This window comes from Phyllobates terribilis, unplaced genomic scaffold (assembly GCF_046119375.1).
Source record: "Phyllobates terribilis strain yellow unplaced genomic scaffold, ASM4611937v1 Scaffold_10__3_contigs__length_209671492, whole genome shotgun sequence".
NCBI lineage: Eukaryota > Metazoa > Chordata > Amphibia > Anura > Dendrobatidae > Phyllobates > Phyllobates terribilis.
In genome coordinates, this window is record NW_027362770.1 from 182,242,782 (window position 1) to 182,264,482 (window position 21,701).

Genomic DNA, 21,701 nt, shown 5'->3' on the forward strand with positions numbered 1-21,701 from the left:
GCTATGACTGACAGTGCGCAGTCCTCCTTTATATAGAGCGTGAGAGGACCAGAAAGAGGACTGCAGAGGTGACGCGCTTCCAGGGCGGGGATGGAAAGAAATTTGCATTATCAGCTCCGCCCCTTCCTCTGATTGGCCGAGCACAGAGCTGTTAGTGATTTTGAATTTCCCGCTCATTGTCCTGGTATTTTCCTGCTTCTACTGTGATGGTGGAAATAGTCACAGCCCTGATTCCTCTCTGGTGACATCCTGCTCGGAGGAATTACACTGTGACACCTGGAAATAACTCACTGTGAGGTCTATAGAGTTATATACTCTCCTCCATCCAGCGATGTATAAGCTCCATATCCTGCTGTATCCCCCTATATAGCGCTGTATAAACTCCATATACAGTTTCCCCATATAGTGCTGTATACCTTTAATATACGGCTGTATTCCTCCATGAAGCGCTTTATACCCTCCATATTGTGCTCATTTATCTCAGCGGCAGGTTCTGCTGCAATAAACAAGTGATCGGCTTCTCAGTGACAGATTCAGATCTAGAAATCGATCAATCTTTAGGAGCTTATTGACCAGGTGCCTTCACCAGTCTGCAGAGCAAAAGGTGTGTAACATCAGAGGAGGATCAGCGAGAAAGTGCTGGAAACGTGCCGAGCACTGAAAGAGTTAACAGCCCATCTCCATCTATTGGCAGCAGAACAATGGAAACAGAGGGCACTAGGACCCAGTGTTCTAGGAGAGAACAGGATTCCACGAGTGAGGAGTGAACTATAGAAACAGCAATAACCCACAAGGGGCACAATGATCCCATCAAGGTAAATCACTAGCACCAGGGATCCGATATATAAAAAGTAACTTTTAATAGAGAATTTTATAACTGCAGCTAAACCAACAGATAGATATCTAAACAGATACAAAACATATAGTGCAAAAGTCAACCAGTGCAATAATAAAAATGGTACTGTCACCACTTGTAGAGTTGTGAAGAGGCCGTCCATATAATCAGGAGGGGCATGGATACGAGGGCTCCCTAATTTCCCTGTAGTGCCCCGAGCAGGTCTCCCGTCCGGACAAGGACAGAACCAAAGTGCGGTCTATCCCGCTAGTGATGTCTCGGGTTTGTATGGAGACATTACAAGCAGGATAGACCACATTTGGGTAAAGTCCTTGTCAGGACACGACAGGGTTTATATGGACAGCCTCTTCAGAAGACTACAACTGGTGAGACTGTAATATGGTTTATTATTGACTTTTGCACTTTATATGCAGGTTTTGTGTCTGTTTAGATTATTGTTGGTTTAGCTGCAGTGTTAAAATAATCGGTTAAAAGTGACTTTTTAATTCTATATCAGACCCCTGCTGCTAGTGAAGGGTGAGCGAGTATCTATGGCTGCCAGCACCTGCTCCTCTATTATCAGACATATCCCAATGTTCCACATCCCACTATAACTCATCCTCCCCATCTATCATCCTCTAATCCCTTCCTGCCCTCTATGGCTGGAAGTATTGACCCAAAATGGCCCTCCTGCTAATGACGCGCCCCCTGGGACATATTCCTTTTTGAGGGGAATACCCGGCACCGGATCAGATGGGGGGTTGTAGTCTCCGAGCGGCTGTGACCCGGTCCCGTGCCCAGGGCGTCAAGCTCAGTGTTATGTGGCAGCTTTACAGATGTTACTAAAGTTCTTTTGTTTCGACTACGCCACCCGTTGTAATGCGGTCACTGTGGCCGCCGCTGCAGCAGGGTCCGCTGAGGCTGATGGTGGATGTGCAGCTTGGTGGGATAACCCCCAACGGGAGGGGTATAGCCTCAGAGGGGACAGGCGCAGAGGATGGGGGTTGTGGTGGTGCGGTGCAGCCGGCAATGAAGACAGACTCGGGTTGTGCAGTTAAGGGGAGTTTACTTACTGCGGATGTTTCGGTCACTCCAGCTGTTAGTGACCACCCGAGCCATGCTGCGTCCACCAGGTCCTGGATCCGGCCAACCCCCAAACAAGTCCGGAGCGTGGCCCTGAGCTCTCCCTCTGTCCTTTCTTCAGCCGTCCCCACCAGTGATCCACCTAGGTCCAGCTCCCTCGGGCCTTCTGTTGGGCAACCCTTGGCCTTAGGTTCCCTGACCCTCCATGTGGTATGCCTTCAGGGTGGATGTAGTGGGTGGCCGTGGCAGATGCTGCCCACAGCCTCCGGTCTCTGGCTAGGGATGTTTTTGCCCCCACCAGCTTGGGTTCCAGTACCCTTGTGCTGACTCCTCACCCGGTGCTCTAATTTGGGTTCTTGGGTCCCTTCAGTCTTCCCCCTCTGGGTCTTTCTCTTTCTTTCTCCTCTCTCTCTCTCCAGGGCTGCTGTTTCCTTCTCTCTCCTCTCCAACTGACTTGTTCTCAGCGTCTGACCCTGATCTTAGTTGGTGCCCTCCTTATATATCCCTCTATGTGTGAGCTCAGGTGACCAGCACCCAATGAGCTCCTATCACTACCCAGACTGCTCCCCCTATCTGCCCCTACACTACATGGGATGTACCACCCCCCTCCCACTCCAGCCAGGAACAGGCTCGGTTGTACCTGCACATTTCTAAGTGGGAGTACCGTCGGCCTGCTCCTCTGGAATGGGATGTATGTAGTGCATGCAGTCTATCTGAGCTCAGTTCCACACTCCTTCCTTACCCGGGAGTGGAATATCACACCTCTGGGTTGAGGTGCAATACCCCTGTAGCAGCCGAATCCTCAGGGTGCTACATTCCCCCCTGGTAAATCACAGCACGTCCTCGGGCTGTAAGACATCAAACACCAAAACATACAAAATTTTTATATGAACATATAAAACATATAAACATTATATATAACTTTTCATATAAAACATTCTCGTAGACTTCTCTGGTTTCAGGTTCCTCCTCCGGACACTGTGCAACGTGTGTCCGGGAAAAGTGCGACAGTCTTTCTAGAAAAATGGTTTCTCCTATAAAACCGGTAGGGGGCGCTTTAGGAAGCGCAACTATATACAGGGGAATTTGGCCGTTCTCAGTCCCCGGCCAAGTAAAGGGAAAGGGATGGCTGCTCACAGTCCTCAGCCTGGTTTGGGTAGGGGACACACGGGTTAAACTGTTCACTGGTCCCAACGGGGACTAAACTTTAAAGCAGCCACGGTTACTTGGGTACCCCGACAGGTAACTATATACAGTCCTTTGTACTATCTCAGTCATAGTACCTTCTAGCCTTGAACCCGTCCGGGTCTTCTGGCTCCTCCTCCCTACACCGCAACTCCTCCTCTGTCAGGCGATGCACGTGGAGGGCGTAAGGTCCCTTGGCACACTTGTGCCGGGTGAACGTTACCTCGTCACCGACGTAGAGGTCACGGCCTTTGTGACCCTCTGGCAGGTGGGACTCGACGTCCCGTCGGGTAACGAAGACGTCACCCATGGTGTTCCGGTCCTTTATGAAGCCCCACCCATGCTGCGCATTAAACTTTATTACCGTCCCGATGGTACGGGGACGATTTGCTGCATAGGGGTCCCTTCTGGTCCGACTCTTTTGCTCCGCGCTGCGGGTCTGGGCCCATTGCTCTCTGACCCGCCTCTCCTCTCGTTCTCTCTGAAACTCTGCCAGCTGTTGACGGCAACACTCTGTGCGTTCAGCTGCAGCTGCCCGAGTCTCTCCGGTGAACCCCATCAAATCTTCTCCCGTGGGGTCCCACACGAATTGGGCTTCTTCTAGTGGAGGCGAGACCCGAGTCACGGGCTTTGGAGCCGGGATCAGGGGCTCACACAGGGGACCTAACTTCTTTTGTCGCTCCAGTTCCAAGAATTCTTCGGGCCAGATGAAAGGCCGCCCGTCCGGCCACGCCAGCTGGCTGAAGGGGTCCTCTCCCAGATATGGCACCCTTGGTGTTTCGGGTGCGGGCGCGATGGTGGGGGCGCCCAGGTTACCCAGGCCTTGCGGCCAGGCCGGGGGCATCTGGAAGGTAAATGGAACTGTTAACACGGCGGCGCCCTGGGCTACCTGGCCTTGCGACCAGGCCGGAGGCTCCGCGGAGGTAGATGGCTCTGCTGGGGATGCGGCGCCCGGAAACGCTAGGCCCTGCGACCAGGCCGGAGGCTCCTCCTCTTCCTTCGCCACGCTCCGGGTCACGACGCGTGACGTCACCGGGGTCGCGACGGCGGCTTCCGGTCGGGGCCTAGTCGGTGGCGGTGTCATGGCGGTCTCGGGTACGGCCGGGGGACCTTCGGGCTCTGCGACGGGGAGCTGGGGCAGATAAGCGGTCTTCCGGTATGGGGTATAGGCGTCCCCCTTACCTGCTGCCATGCGTCTCGCTCCCTCTTCTGCGCCGTCTCCGGCCTTGGGTCCTCCCGCGTCATCCGCAGAGGCAGTCGGTGTCTTCTTCCAAGGGAGCGGGTTCCGTGGACGGGTTCCAGCTTGCTGGGCCATCTCCCGGCCCCACTCCGCCAGGATCTCCCTCTGCACTCGGGCCATCCTTCCCGCGAGGCCCTCCAGGGCACTCCGCGCGCACTCCCGATCTCGGGGAAGCTGCGCCAGGATCTCCGCTAAGCCTAGCGGGGTTGTTGACTCCAGCAGGCTCCTGACCATCGGGTCGGTGCTGCTCTGCTCTCCTCTTTCTTCTTTTTGCAGGCTCCTGGCCAGCGGGCCGGTGCTGCGCTGCTGCCGCTCCATTCCCGGGTCTATTCTTCCTCTCCTCGACTCCGGGTGCTCTCGCTCTGGACACCTTGCCTCCGGGTGCGCTCGTTCTAGACTGCTCCAAGCGACACCCATCTTTTCTCTTCCCTTTCGTCTCCTCCCACTTCGAGGGCGGTCCCGGGGCAACTCGGTAACTGTCAGCTCCAGGGGGAGTTCTTTCACGCTGACAGACACCTCCAGCATCACAGTCTCTGTTGGTGGGGGCGGTTTCCACTTTTGGCGCCATTTTCTGTCCCGGCCCACGATGGGAGGTGGCCTCTTGCCCTCCTTTGGCACGCCCATAATGGCATCCGCTGCTCTTCCAAGGCGGGAAATCTGCGGTTTTGGCGGGAAGCGTCGCCCAGTGGCGGGAAACTCTGCAGATGGCGGGAACAAGCTGGAAATGGCGGACAATCGGCGGGAAACGACTGGTGATGGAGTCCGATGGCGTGGACCCTCCGGAACCGGCGGGAGACTTCTTTCTGAGGTAAACTTGCACTTTTCTTCAGGCACGCAGTACCCGGGTGTTGCGGGCACGTAATCCTGCCGACTACGCCAAAGTTGACGCGCCCCCTGGGACATATTCCTTTTTGAGGGGAATACCCGGCACCGGATCAGATGGGGGGTTGTAGTCTCCGAGCGGCTGTGACCCGGTCCCGTGCCCAGGGCGTCAAGCTCAGTGTTATGTGGCAGCTTTACAGATGTTACTAAAGTTCTTTTGTGTCGACTACGCCACCCATTGTAATGCGGTCACTGTGGCCGCCGCTGCAGCAGGGTCCGCTGAGGCTGATGGTGGATGTGCAGCTTGGTGGGATAACCCCCAACGGGAGGGGTATAGCCTCAGAGGGGACAGGCGCAGAGGATGGGGGTTGTGGTGGTGCGGTGCAGCCGGCAATGAAGACAGACTCGGGTTGTGCAGTTAAGGGGAGTTTACTTACTGCGGATGTTTCGGTCACTCCAGCTGTTAGTGACCACCCGAGCCGTGCTGCGTCCACCAGGTCCTGGATCCGGCCAACCCCCAAACAAGTCCGGAGCGTGGCCCTGAGCTCTCCCTCTGTCCTTTCTTCAGCCGTCCCCACCAGTGATCCACCTAGGTCCAGCTCCCTCGGGCCTTCTGTTGGGCAACCCTTGGCCTTAGGTTCCCTGACCCTCCATGTGGTATGCCTTCAGGGTGGATGTAGTGGGTGGCCGTGGCAGATGCTGCCCACAGCCTCCGGTCTCTGGCTAGGGATGTTTTTGCCCCCACCAGCTTGGGTTCCGGTACCCTTGTGCTGACTCCTCACCCGGTGCTCTAATTTGGGTTCTTGGGTCCCTTCAGTCTTCCCCCTCTGGGTCTCTCTTTCTTTCTCCTCTCTCTCTCTCCAGGGCTGCTGTTTCCTTCTCTCTCCTCTCCAACTGACTTGTTCTCAGCGTCTGACCCTGATCTTAGTTGGTGCCCTCCTTATATATCCCTCTATGTGTGAGCTCAGGTGACCAGCACCCAATGAGCTCCTATCACTACCCAGACTGCTCCCCCTATCTGCCCCTACACTACATGGGATGTACCACCCCCCTCCCACTCCAGCCAGGAACAGGCTCGGTTGTACCTGCACATTTCTAAGTGGGAGTACCGTCGGCCTGCTCCTCTGGAATGGGATGTATGTAGTGCATGCAGTCTATCTGAGCTCAGTTCCACACTCCTTCCTTACCCGGGAGTGGAATATCACACCTCTGGGTTGAGGTGCAATACCCCTGTAGCAGCCGAATCCTCAGGGTGCTACACTAACACACGAGGTACCAGTCAGTGCAGCCTCATGTTCTCCAGGGAGAGGAGCAAGACACTGACAAGCAGCCACAGCTCTGATGTAGACGGGGTGGGTGGCTCTTAGAAGAGCCTTTGGGTTGTGGGTGTAGAGCTTGGAGCAGATCACTTGGCGCTGGTGTACTTGGTGACGGCCTTGGTGCCCTCGGACACGGCATGCTTGGCCAGCTCTCCGGGCAGCAGCAGGCGCACAGCGGTCTGGATCTCCCGGGAGGTGATGGTGGAGCGCTTGTTGTAGTGAGCCAGGCGGGAGGCTTCCCCTGCAATGCGCTCAAAGATGTCATTGACAAAGGAGTTCATGATGCCCATGGCCTTGGAGGAGATGCCGGTGTCAGGGTGGACCTGCTTCAGCACCTTGTACACATAGATGGCATAGCTCTCCTTCCTGCTCTTCCTCCGCTTCTTGCCGTCCTTCTTCTGAGTCTTGGTCACAGCTTTCTTGGAGCCCTTCTTGGCTGCTGGTGCAGACTTGGCATGTTCAGGCATGATGATAGCAGAATGTTCTCTTCACTGAAGAAAGAGAATAATCCTGCTCCTCCCAGAGCGGCCATATTTATAGAACGGCCATGCAAATGAGCAATGCTGTCAGGTTGCTGTTCCATTGGATGAGAAAGTCATGTGACCAATGTAAACGTAATGATCTCCACCTACTGCAGCTGATTGGTGTTTCCACAAGTCTTGTTTCTATAGGTGACTTCAGATCCAGCCAATGGCAGGAGAGGAGGGCGGGGCAGCAGCAGCTTATAAAAGGCGCAGGAGCCATCACACTTCTCACACAAGAGAGTTCTCTGTCTGCTGATAACTGTGAGCGCAGTGATGTCTGGACGCGGCAAACAAGGAGGGAAGGTCCGTGCTAAAGCCAAGACCCGCTCATCCCGGGCAGGACTGCAGTTCCCGGTCGGTCGTGTGCACAGGCTTCTCCGCAAGGGTAACTATGCTGAGAGGGTGGGCGCTGGCGCTCCGGTCTATCTGGCTGCTGTGCTGGAGTATCTGACCGCTGAGATCCTGGAATTGGCCGGCAATGCCGCCCGGGACAACAAGAAGACCCGCATCATCCCCCGCCACCTGCAGCTGGCCGTGCGCAATGACGAGGAGCTGAACAGGCTGCTGGGTGGGGTGACCATCGCCCAGGGGGGCGTCCTGCCCAACATCCAGGCCGTGCTGCTTCCCAAGAAGACCGAGAGCAGCAAGGTGAGCAGCAAGTCAGGCAAGAGCAAGTGAGCGCCGCTGATCCTGTATCATCCACACAACCCAAAGGCTCTTCTAAGAGCCACCCACACCGTCACCACAAGAGCTGGCGCCGCTGATCTCGGGGGTGATGTTCTGTATGTACAGATCTGTGTAACATCGGAGCATACGGGGGATATAGCTGCACCAGGCAGTGGGTATAATCCTGACACTACTGGGTTGGCACAGTGGCACTAATGGTCTATGACCTGGCACTATCTGCTCCATCCTCAGCCGCCTGTAGTGTTGTGTACCCCTGTATAGTGCTACATACCGCCATATAGTACTGAAAACCCTCCATATAGTACTGTACTGATGTGTATACTATGAGTGCTGTATTCAGTGTCTAATACCCCTATATAGCGCTATATATCCTCGGAAGTGTTGTATATAATTTTATGATGCTGTATATGCTCAGAATTGTCTACAGCCATATTGTGCTCTATATTCCTATATAGCGCTAAATACCTTTCTATAGAGCTACAATTTACCGTATAGAGCAGTATACACAATATACAGTCTATAACGCCTCATACACTCAGTATAGCGCTGCATTCCTTTCTATGATTGTTTATGCCCAAATAGTGTCATATAGTCTCCATGTAGAGCTTTATTCGACCACACACCGTTATATAATACCTCCATATAGCGCTGTATACGGCCAAACGATGTTATTACCCTCCATATAGCGCTGTATACGGCCACATGATGTTATTACCCTCCATATAGCGCTGTATACGGCCACATGTTATTACCCTCCATATAGCGCTGTATACGGCCACACGATGTTATTACCCTCCATATAGCGCTGTATACGGCCACACGATGTTATTACCCTCCATATAGCGCTGTATACGGCCACATGATGTTATTACCCTCCATATAGCGCTGTATACGGCCACATGTTATTACCCTCCATATAGCGCTGTATACGGCCACATGATGTTATTGCCCTCCATATAGCGCTGTATACGGCCACATGATGTTATTACCTTCCATATAGCGCTGTATACGGCCACATGATGTTATCACCCTCCATATAGCGCTGTATACGGCGACATGATGTTATTACCCTCCATATAGCGCTGTATACGGCCACACGATGTTATCACCCTCCGTATAGCGCTGTATACGGCCACACGATGTTATCACCCTCCGTATAGCGCTGTATACGGCCACACGATGTTATCACCCTCCGTATAGCGCTGTATACGGCCACACGATGTTATCACCCTCCGTATAGCGCTGTATACGGCCACACGATGTTATTACCCTCCATATAGCACTGTATACGGCCACACGATGTTATTACCCTCCATATAGCTCTGTATACGACCACATGATGTTATTACCCTCCATATAGCGCTGTATACGGCCACATGATGTTATTACCCTCCATATAGCGCTGTATACGGCCACACGATGTTATTACCTTCCGTATAGAGCTGTATACGGCCACACGATGTTATCACCCTCCGTATAGCGCTGTATACGGCCACACGATGTTATTACCCTCCATATAGCGCTGTATACGGCCACACGATGTTATTACCCTCCATATAGCGCTGTATACGGCCACACGATGTTATTACCCTCCATATAGCGCTGTATACGGCCACACGATGTTATTACCCTCCATATAGCGCTGTATACGGCCACACGATGTTATTACCCTCCATATAGCTCTGTATACGACCACATGATGTTATTACCCTCCATATAGCGCTGTATACGGCCACATGATGTTATTACCCTCCATATAGCGCTGTATACGGCCACACGATGTTATTACCCTCCATATAGCTCTGTATACGACCACATGATGTTATTACCCTCCATATAGCGCTGTATACGGCCACATGATGTTATTACCCTCCATATAGCGCTGTATACGGCCACACGATGTTATTACCTTCCATATAGAGCTGTATACGGCCACACGATGTTATTACCCTCCATATAGCGCTGTATACGGCCACACGATGTTATTACCCTCCATATAGCTCTGTATACGACCACACGATGTTATTACCCTCCATATAGCGCTGTATACGGCCACATGATGTTATTACCCTCCATATAGCGCTGTATATGGCCACATGATGTTATTACCCTCCATATAGCGCTGTATACGGCCACACGATGTTATTACCCTCCATATAGCGCTGTATACGGCCACATGATGTTATTACCCTCCATATAACGCTGTATACGGCCACACGATGTTATTACCCTCCATATAGCTCTGTATACGACCACATGATGTTATTACCCTCCATATAGCGCTCTATACGGCCACATGATGTTATTACCCTCCATATAGCGCTGTATATGGCCACATGATGTTATTACCCTCCATATAGCGCTGTATACAGCCACACGATGTTATTACCCTCCATATAGCGCTGTATACGGCCACATGATGTTATTACCCTCCATATAGCGCTGTATACGGCCACATGATGTTATCACCCTCCATATACGGCCACATGATGTTATTACCCTCCATATAGCGCTGTATACGGCCACATGATGTTATTACCCTCCATATAGCGCTGTATACGGCCACATGATGTTATTACCCTCCATATAGCGCTGTATACGGCCACATGATGTTATTACCCTCCATATAGCGCTGTATACGGCCACACGATGTTATTACCCTCCATATAGCGCTGTATACGGCCACATGATGTTATTACCCTCCATATAGCGCTGTATACGGCCACATGATGTTATCACCCTCCATATACGGCCACATGATGTTATTACCCTCCATATAACGCTGTATACGGCCACATGATGTTATTACCCTCCATATAGCGCTGTATACGGCCACACGATGTTATTACCCTCCATATAGCGCTGTATACGGCCACATGATGTTATTACCCTCCATATAGCGCTGTATACGGCCACATGATGTTATTACCCTCCATATAACGCTGTATACGGCCACATGATGTTATTACCCTCCATATAGCGCTGTATACGGCCACACGATGTTATTACCCTCCATATCACGCTGTATACGGCCACACGATGTTATTACCCTCCATATAGCGCTGTATACGGCCACACGATGTTATTACCCTCCATATAGCGCTGTATACGGCCACACGATGTTATTACCCTCCATATAGCGCTGTATACGGCCACATGATGTTATTACCCTCCATATAGCGCTGTACACGGCCACATGATGTTATTACCCTCCATATAGCGCTGTATACGGCCACATGATGTTATTACCCTCCATATAGCGCTGTATACGGCCACATGATGTTATTACCCTCCATATAGCGCTGTATACGGCCACATGATGTTATTACCCTCTATATAGCGCTGTATATGGCCACATGATGTTATTACCCTCTATATAGCGCTGTATAAGGCCACATGATGTTATTACCCTCCATATAGCGCTGTATACGGCCACACGATGTTATTACCCTCCATATAGCGCTGTATACGGCCACACGATGTTATTACCCTCCATATAGCGCTGTATACGGCCACATGATGTTATTACCCTCCATATAGCGCTGTATACGGCCACATGATGTTATTACCCTCCATATAGCGCTGTATACGGCCACATGATGTTATTACCCTCTATATAGCGCTGTATACAGCCACATGATGTTATTACCCTCCATATAGCGCTGTATACGGCCACATGATGTTATTACCCTCCATATAGCGCTGTATACGGCCACACGATGTTATTACCCTCCATATAGCGCTGTATACGGCCACACGATGTTATTACCCTCCATATAGCGCTGTATACGGCCACATGATGTTATTACCCTCCATATAGCGCTGTATACGGCCACATGATGTTATTACCCTCCATATAGCGCTGTATACGGCCACATGATGTTATTACCCTCCATATAGCGCTGTATACGGCCACATGATGTTATTACCCTCCATATAGCGCTCTGCACCACGTGTTACACTGAGGAGAACAAAGAGCGGGAGGAACTATCAGCCGTTGTGCGGGGATTTCATATTCAGCGCTCAGCCAATCAGCGCTCAGTAGGACTATGGCTCCGCCCACAGGCAGCACAGAATCAGCTCCTCCCCGCAGACACTGGGTGTTAACCCTTTAGTGGCCGATGTTCCCAGTCCCCGCAGAGCAGACTGCAGCCATCCGGGCACAGGGCGGTCAGCAGCCCCTCCCCCAGCAGCAGGAGCTGCGGCTTCTCCTCAGATCTGGGCGGAGCACAGAACTGTTGGGGAGGTTGAATTTCCCGCCCTTTTTCCTGTCATTTTCTCGCTTTTATCGCGAGGATGTTACATCCGGTCACAGAGCTGACTCCTCCCCGGTGACTGCTGCTCGGGTCACTGACAGGTCTATAGTGCTGTATACCCCCATGTAGTGCTGCTCGGGTCTCTGACAGGTCTATAGTGCTGTATACCTCCACATACAGCTGTATACTCCCATATAGTGCTATATACCTCCATATCCTGCTGTATACCCTCATATAGCGATATATACCCTCCATATAATGCTGTATACCCCTATATAGTGCTATATACCCTCTATATTCTGCTGTATACCCCATATAGTGCTATATACCCTATATAACCTGCTGTATACCCCTATATAGTGCTATATACCCTCTATATTCTGCTGTATACCCCTATATAGTGCTGTATACCCCTGTATAGTGCTATATACCCTCTATATCCTGCTGTATACTCCCATATAGTGCTATATACCCTCTATATCCTGCTGTATACCCCTATATAGTGCTATATACCCTCTATATCCTGCTGTATACCCCTATATAGTGCTATATACCCTCTATATCCTGCTGTATATCCCTATAAAGTGATACACTGCTCAAATAAAGGGAACACTTAAACAACAGAATATAACTCCAAGTAAATCAAACTTCTGTGAAATCAAACTGTCCACTTAGGAAGCAACACTGATTGACAATCAATTTCACATGCTGTTGTGCAAATGGAATAGACAATAGATGGAAATAATTGGCAATTATCAAGACACCCTCAATAAAGGAGTGGCTCTGCAGGTGGGGACCACAGACCACATCTCACTACCAATGCTTTCTGGCTGATGTTTTGGTCACTTTTGAATGCTGGTTGTGCTTTCACACTCACGGTAGCATGAGACGGACTCTACAACCCACAGAAGTTGCTCAGGTAGTGCAGCTCATCCAGGATGGCACAGGGGCGGACACAGACTGTAGTGGGCCCCTGTGCAATAATTTTTTTGCCCCCCCTGCCCTTCATAGGGCAACAAAGTTATGTAAACATAACCCCCCATGTGCATCTCTCACCCCCCCCCATGTGCAGCTCTCATTCCCCCGTGCATCTCACCCCCCACCCCGTGCATCTCTGATCCCCCCACTCCTAGTTAATTAATTGTATTTTAAAAAAATAAAACTTGTCATACTTACCCCCGTGCGATCCCTGCAGAATCCTGACGCTCGTCCACGTCGCTGCCACCAGGTTCTCCTGACTTCCGGCCATGTGACGGCGCCGTCACATGACCGGAAGTCAGGGGAATCATGAAGGCGCTGCCACAGCAGCGCTGCACTGCTACACGGAGGAAAGCAGCTCTGAGATGTCCCGGCGCTTACATAGTTTACATAGTTTATAAGGCCGAAAAAAGACAAGCGTCCATCCAGTTCAGCCTATTTCTTGTGCACTGCAGCTATTCCGCAGCGTTGATCCAGGGGAAGGCAAAAAAAACCCATGCGGTATAGGCCAATTTACATCATTGAGGAAAAATTCACTTCCCGACTCCAATCTGGCAGTCAGATTAAATCCCTGGATTAATTAACTGTCACTAAGCATAAGATGTAATTTTATTGTTCTCAAGAAAGGCGTCCAGGCCTCTCTTGAATTCATTAAGTGAGTTGGACATCACCACTTTCTCTCCCAGAGAGTTCCAGAGTCTCACGGCTCTGACCGTAAAGAATCCCCTTCTATGCTGGTGCAGGAACCTCCTTTCCTCCAGACGCATAGTGTGCCCCCTCGTCTTTGTCACCATCCTTGGTATAAACAGGTCATGGGAGAGATCTCTGTACTGCCCCCTGATGTATTTATACATGTTTATGAGGTCTCCCCTAAGCCTTCTCTTTTCCAACGTAAATAGGCCTAATTTTGACAACCTCTCTGGGTATTCTAGTCCCTCCATTCCCTTTATTACCTTAGTCGCCCTCCTTTGTACCCTCTCTAGCTCCAATATGTCTTTCCTGAGCACCGGAGCCCAGAACTGTGCACAATATTCTAAGTGCGGCCTTACCAGCGCTAGCGCTCAGCATGGGGCCGGGGGCCCAGGGCCGGCTCCAGGTTTTTGTGGGCCCCGGGCGAAAGAGTCTCAGTGGGCCCCTTTAACACATACCACGATTCATGATGCACAGATACTGAAGAGAAATCTACTATACACTGCGTTCCAAATTTTTATGCAAATAATATTTTCTCAGATTTTCCCAAATTACCTATATGATTTGCAGTCATTGTAATTTTCCAGTCAAATAACTATTAGAGTACAATTGAAAGGTTTTTGTACAGACTGCCTATGATAACAGTATATTTTTAAAAAAATAAAAAACTCAAACTGCACTCAAAATGCATGTTCCAAATTATTATGCACAGCAGAGTTTTCAACCTTTTCATTTTAATAAAGAACAAAAAAATGGTATTTTTTGAAATTATAAGCATTAGCAGGTTATTACAAACTGAAATCAAACAGTTTTCAACTCAAAACTTTATTCTAGGTGATGTTACATTTGCACATAGGACCACTTGTTCGAAAGGAGCTTCTGAACTCTCTCGTCCATTGAATTTGTCAGGTTTTGGAGGGTTTCTGCTTCAATTGTTTTGCATGAGGACAGAATACCCTCCCAGAGCTGTTGCTTAGATGTGAACGGCCCCCCGCCATCATAGACACTCCTTTTGATGATGCTCCAGAGATTCTCAATGGGGTTGAGGTCAGGGGAGCATGGGGCCACACCATAAGTTTGTCCCCTTTTATGCCCGTAGCAGCCAGAGATGCAGATGTGTTATGTGCAGCATGAGACGGGGCATTTTCATGCATGAAATGATCTCGATGGTCCAGATGGATGGAGTGGAGGATGGCTGGTTGATGGACACCCCATGCAAACACGGCTACTTCGCTAACAAGGAGGAGGTGGAGTAATGTTTTGGGCTGGAATCATGGGGAGAGAGATTGTCAGCCCTTTTAGGATCCCTGAAGGGGTAAAGATGAACTCCATAATGTATGTTGAGTTTCTCAAACAGCACTTCCTTCCATGGTTCAAGAAGAAGAACCGTGCATTCCGCAGCAAGATCATTTTCATGCATGATAATGCCCCGTCTCATGCTGCACATAACACATCTGCATCTCTGGCTGCTATGGGCATAAAAGGGGACAAACTTATGGTGTGACCCCCATGCTCCCCTGACCTCAACCCCATTGAGAACCTCTGGAGCATCATCAAAAGGAGTGTCTATGATGGCGGGAGGCAGTTCACATCTAAGCAACAGCTCTGGGAGGGTATTCTGTCCTCATGCAAAACAATTGAAGCAGAAACCCTCCAAAACCTGACAAATTCAATGGACGAGAGAGTTCAGAAGCTCCTTTCAAACAAGCGGTCCTATGTGCAAATGTAACATCACCTAGAATAAAGTTTTGAGTTGAAAACTGTTTGATTTCAGTTTCTAATAACCTGCTAATGCTTATAATTTCAAAAATGACCATTTTTTTGTTCTTTATTAAAATGAAAAGGTTGAAAACTCTGCTGTGCATAATAATTTGGAACATGCATTTTGAGTGCAGTTTGAGTTTTTTATTTTTTTAAAAATATACTGTTATCATAGGCAGTTTGTACAAAAACCTTTCAATTGTACTCTAATAGTTATTTGACTGGAAAATTACAATGACTACAATTCATATAGGTAATTTGGGAAAATCTGAGAAAATATTATTTGCCCTTATAATTTGGAACACAGTGTATAATTGTCTTATCCCGTCTGTCTGTCTGTCTGTCTGTCTGTCTGTCCTGGAAATCACGCGTCGCTCATTGGTTCGGCAGCGGCCAATCAGCGCCGCGGGATTTCTGAAAAAAGATGGCGGCCGTTAGCGGCTCATCTGCGGGACGGAGCTCAGCGGCGATGCAGCCGGGAGATGACCGGCGCAAGGTCAACCGCGACCAGTCAGCGAATATGGCGCCAAATTTAGACCCCGCTCTGCTGATTGGTCGCGGTTGCCGGCCGCGACTAATCAGCATTGTTGGTGCCAAATTGCCGGCCGCGACTAATCAGCATTATTGCCGCCAAATTTAAACACCACTCTGCTGATTGGTCACGTTCGCTGGCCGCGACCAATCAGCATTATTGGCGCAAAATTTAAACCCCGCTCTGCTGATTAGTCGCGCCCGCCGGCCGTGACCAATCAGCGATATAGTCGCCAAATTTCAACACTGCTTTGCTGATTGGTCGCGGTTGCCGGCCGCGACCAATCAGCGATTTTGGCGCCAAATTTAAACACCGCTCTGCTGATTGCGCCCTGTCGGCCGCATACATATTCTAGAATACCCGATGCATTAGAATCGGGCCACCATCTAGTATATATATAGTGCAATGCAAAGATTTCACTTCTTACATTACATGAGTGATACCTATTGTAAATTCCACAATAGCTCAGAAACCAGCGAATCGCTCCACACAGTATACTAGCCCCCATAAAATGCTCCTTACAGGAGACTGGCCCCCATAAAATGCTTCATACAGAATACTGGCCCCCATAAAATGCTCCATACAGGATACTGGTCCCCATATAACGCTCCATACAGGATACTGGTCCCCATATAACGCTCCATACAGGATACTGGTCCTCATATAACGCTCCATACAGGATACTGGTCCCCATATAGCGCTCCATGCAGGATACTGGCCCCCATATAGCACTCCATACAGAATATTGGCTCCCATATAACACTCCATACAGGATACTGGCCCCCATATAATGTTCCATACAGAATACTGGCCCCCATATAACGCTCCATACAGAATACTGGCCCCCTTATAACGCTACATTCAAGATACTGGCCCCCATATAATGCTCCATACAGAATACTGGCCCCCATATAATGCTCCATACAGAATACTGGCCCCCATAAAATGCTCCATACAGAATACTGGCCCCCATATAATGCTCCATACGGAATTCTGGCACCCATATAACACTCCATTCAGGATACTAGCCCCTATATAACGCTCCATACAGAATACTGGCCCCCATATAACGCTCCATGCAGGATACTGGCCCACATATAACGCTCCATGCAGGATACTGGCCCCCATATAACGCTCCATACAGAATACTGGCCCCCATATAACGCTCCATGCAGGCTGTTCCCCACACATAATGACACATGCAGGCTGTTCCCCCCCATATAGGATGTCACCCCCCCTTATAATGCCCCAAGCATGATGACACCCCTTCCTTATAATGCCCCATGCAGGATGTCACACACACACCCTCCCTTATAATGCCCCATGCAGGATGTCACACCCCCCTCCCTTATAATGCCCCATGCAGGATGTCACCCCCCCTCCCTTATAATGCCCCATGCAGGATGTCACACACCCTTTCTCCCTTATAATGCCCCATGCAGGATGTCACCCCCCCCTCCCTTATAATGCCCCATGCAGGATGTCACACCCCCCCCTCCCTTATAATGCCCCATGCAGGATGTCACACCCCCCCTCCCTTATAATGCCCCATGCAGGATGTCACCCCCCCCTCCCTTATAATGCCCCATGCAGGATGTCACAAACCCCCACCTCACCCCCTCCCTTATACTGCCAGAGGCTTCCATACAATAAAAAAAAAAATCAAATACTCACCTCACGTCTCACCTGCTGCCGCTGCTCCGGACTCCAGCGTCGCCGGCCTCATCCCGCTCTGCGCTGTGACTGCTCAGGAGAGAGCGCGGTGTAAAGACGTCACCGCACCCTCTGACCTGAGACGTCACAGTCCAGCAGCCGCGGAGGATGCAGGAGCTGCTGTGGAGGCACGGGGAGGGGTAAGTATTGTGCCAGGGCCCTGAGCAAGCAGGGGCGGAGCGGGCGCTGACACCGCTCTCCTCCGTCCACGGGTTCCATAGCGCGCGGGGTGCCCGACGGTGAGGCACCGCCCCGCTTGCTCAGGGCCCCGGCATTTGCCCGGGTGCGCCAGGTGCTGACGCCGGCCCTGCGGGGGCCCCATGAGGAGACGCACAAGAGGGGGGCCCCAATGGGGCCCTGACCGGCCGGGCCCCATACTGGAGTCAGGACAGTCATGCCCTGATGGCGGCCCTGCTGGAGGCTGGAGGGGCCCCCTCTCCCTCGGGGCCTCCGTTCAATGAACGGGCTGCACGGGCGGTAGGTTCGCCCCTGGGATGGCATATCAATGCGAGCTGTGGCAAGAAGGTTTGCGGTGTCTGACGGCGTAGTGTCCAGAGGCTGGAGGCACTACCAGGAGACAGGCCAGTACACCAGGAGACGTGGAGGGGGCCGTAGGAGGGCTACAACCCAGCAGCAGGACCGCTACCTCCGCCTTTGTGCAAGGAGGAACAGGAGGAGCACTGCCAGAGCCCTGCAAAATGACCTCCAGCAGGCCACAAATGTGCATGTGTCTGCACAAACGGTTAGAAACCGAGTCCATGAGGGTGGTATGAGGGCCCGATGACCACAGATTGGGGTTGTGCTCACAGCCCAACACCGTGCAGGACGCTTGGCATTTGCCACAGAACACCAGGATTGGCAAAGTCGCCACTGGCGCCCTGTGCTCTTCACAGATGAAAGCAGGTTCACACTGAGCACATGTGACAGACGTGACAGAGTCTGGAGACGCTGTGGAGAGTGATCTGCTGCCTGCAACATCCTTCAGCAAGACCGGTTTGGCAGTGAGTCAGTAATGGTGTGGGGTGGCATTTCTTTGGAGGGCCGCACAGCCCTTCATGTGCTCGCCAGAGGTAGCCTGATGGCCATAAGGTACCGAGATGAGATTCTCAGCCCCCTTGTAAGACCATATGCTGGTGCGGTTGGCCCTGGATTCCTCCTAATGCAGGACAATGCCAGACCTCATGTGGCTGGAGTGTGTCAGCAGTTCCTGCAAGATGAAGGCATTGAAGCTATGGACTGGCCCGCCCGTTCCCCAGACCTGAATCCGATTGAGCACATCTGGGACATCATGTCTCGCTCCATCCACCAACGTCACGTTGCACCACAGACTGTCCAGGAGTTGGCGGATGCTTTAGTCCAGGTCTGGGAGGAGATCCCACAGGAGACCATCCGCAACCTCATCAGGAGCATGCCCAGGCGTTGTAGGGAGGTCATACAGGCACGTGGAGGCCACATGCAATACTCAGCCTCATCAGGAGCATGCCCAGGCGTTGTAGGGAGGTCATACAGGCACGTGGAGGCCACACACAATACTCAGCCTCATCAGGAGCATGCCCAGGCGTTGTAGGGAGGTCATACAGGCACGTGGAGGCCACACACAATACTCAGCCTCATCAGGAGCATGCCCAGGCGTTGTAGGGAGGTCATACAGGCACGTGGAGGCCACACACAATACTGAGCCTCATTTTGACTTGTTTTAAGGACATTACATCAAAGTTGGATCAGCCTGTAATGTGTTTTTCCACTTTAGTTTTGGGGGTGACTCCAAATCCAGGCCTCCATTGGTTAATAAATGTGATTTCCATTGATGATTTTTGGGTGATTTTGTTGTCAGCACATTCAGCTTTGTACAGAACAAAGTATTCAATGAGAATATTTCATTCATTCAGATCTGGGATGTGTTATTTGAGTGTTCCCTTTATTTTTTTGAGCAGTGTATATATCCTCCATCTCCTGCAGCATACCCCCATATATAGTGCTGTATACCCTCCATGTCCTGCTATATACCCCCATATACATAGTACTGTGTACCCTGAATATATCACTGTATTGCTCCATATAGTGCTGTTTAAATCCCTATAGTGCTTTATACCCGCCATATTGTGCTTTGCTCATTTATCTTGGCAGCTGTTCCCACTTCGATAAACAAGTGATTGTCTTCTCCATTAATGCAGATGTGAGATTCAGACCTAGGAATAGATCAGTCTTTGTGAGCTCATCATCGATCAGCTGCCTCCACTGGTCTGGGGAGCGACGGGTGTGTAACATCAGAGGAATATAAGCAAGAAATAATAAAAAAAACACACTACTAATATTACCATAAGTGTCATTATATACAGGAGCTCTGTAGATAGTATACAGTGTCAGTGTACAGATAATACAAGGATCACCAGTGACATTATACACAGGAGCTCTGTATATATTGTCAGTATACAGGTAATACAGGGATCACCAGTGACATTATACACAGGAGCTCTGTATATAATGTCAGTGTAGAGGTAATACAGGGATCACCAGTGACATTATACACAGGAGCTCTATATATAGTGGTCTGGGCAAAGTGCGGCACAACCGAGACAGCCATTGCCTGCTTGTCGCACTGCACACTCCCCTGCCTGTCTGTCACCGCTATGTGCATCCTCAGGATGCAGACAGCAGTGACTGCATTGGTGGAAGATGGCGCCGCTGGCCCCTTCTTCCACCAATCACCAAGTGAGACAGCTGATGCGATGACATCATGTCATTGCGTAAGCTCAGCCGAGCAGTGCACTGCGGACCGGAGACGGGAGCAGAGAATGACACAGCAACGGGAGCGTGGTGAGTATCTGGTGTTTTTTTTCATGGCTTTGGGGGTCAGTTGCAGGACATGGGGAGGCCATGGGGGTCAGTTGCAGGCCATGGGGGGTCAGTTGCTGCACATGGGGGTCAGTTGCAGGACATGGGGAGGCCATGAGGGTCAGTTACTGTACATGGGGGTCTCCTGCTGGACATGGGGAGGTGGCCATGGGGTTCTCCTGCTGGACATGGAGAGGTGGCCATGGGGGTCTCCTGCTGGACAAGGGGAGGTGGCCATGGGGGTCTCCTGCTGGACACCTGGAGGTGGCCATGGGGGTCAGTTTCTGGACACGGGGAGGTGGCCATGGGGGGTCTCCTGCTGGACATGGGGAGATGGCCATGGGGGTCTCCTGCTGGACATGGGGAGGTGGCCATGATGGTCTCCTGCTTGACATGGGGAGATGGCTATGGGGGTCCCCTGCTGGACATGGGAAGGTGGCCATTGGGTCTCCTGCTGGACATGGGAAGGTGGCCATGGGGGGTCTCTTGCTGGACATGGGGAGGCTGTGTGGAGCCTCTTACGGTATATAGGGGGCTGTGTGTGTACTCAAACGGTATATAGGTGATGTCAGCATACTTAATTCTGCTCAATATTAAGTGATACAATTAATAAAGTAATTATAATTAATATCTTACTATTAATATTGAGCAGTTAATATCAGCCTACTGGTTCGGCCTTCCAAAACAGTCACGGTCTCTCATATGGCCTCTCTGGAAAATTAATTGCCTACCCCTGGTGTACAGGGATCACCTGTGACATTATACACAGGAGCTCTGTATATAGTGTATAATGTACAGGTAATATAGTGATCACTGGTGACATTATACACAAGAGCACTATATATACTGTACTGGGATCACAAGTGACATTATACATAGGAACTCTGCATATAGCGGCAGTTTACCGGTAATTCAAGGATCAACAGCGACATTATACACAGGAGCCCTGTATATAGTGTACAGGTAATACAGTGATCACTAGTGACATTATGCACAGGCACTCTGTAAATAGTGTACAGGTAATACAGGGATCACCATTTGCATTATACATAGACGCTCTGTATATAGTGTACAGGTAATACAGTGATCACTAGTGACATTATACACAGGATCTCTGTATATAGTGTACAGGTAATACAGGGATCACCAGAGACATTATACACAGACGCTCTGTATATAGTGTACAGGTAATACAGTGATCACTAGTGACATTATACACAGGAGCTCTGTGTACCGAGCCC

At 50.7% G+C, this 21,701-nt stretch overlaps 2 protein-coding genes across 2 annotated transcripts; one reads left to right on the forward strand and one right to left on the reverse strand.

Moving 5' to 3' along the window:
- Positions 1-6,570: 6,570 nt before the first annotated feature.
- Positions 6,571-6,951, reverse strand: LOC141164252 (histone H2B 1.1-like). Its single transcript, XM_073649380.1, has one exon. It carries the CDS (start codon positions 6,949-6,951, stop codon positions 6,571-6,573), a length of 381 nt encoding a protein of 126 aa, XP_073505481.1.
- Positions 6,952-7,243: 292 nt separating this feature from the next.
- Positions 7,244-7,714, forward strand: LOC141164253 (histone H2A.J). The gene has a single exon (XM_073649381.1). It carries the CDS (start codon positions 7,282-7,284, stop codon positions 7,684-7,686), a length of 405 nt encoding a protein of 134 aa, XP_073505482.1. The 5' UTR covers positions 7,244-7,281; the 3' UTR covers positions 7,687-7,714.
- Positions 7,715-21,701: the final 13,987 nt, after the last annotated feature.

Excerpts from the sequence above, each read along its gene's own strand:
- LOC141164252 (XM_073649380.1), bottom strand. The coding sequence starts at position 6,951 with ATGCCTGAACATGCCAAGTCTGCACCAGCAGCCAAGAAGGGCTCCAAG.
- LOC141164253 (XM_073649381.1), top strand. The coding sequence starts at position 7,282 with ATGTCTGGACGCGGCAAACAAGGAGGGAAGGTCCGTGCTAAAGCCAAG.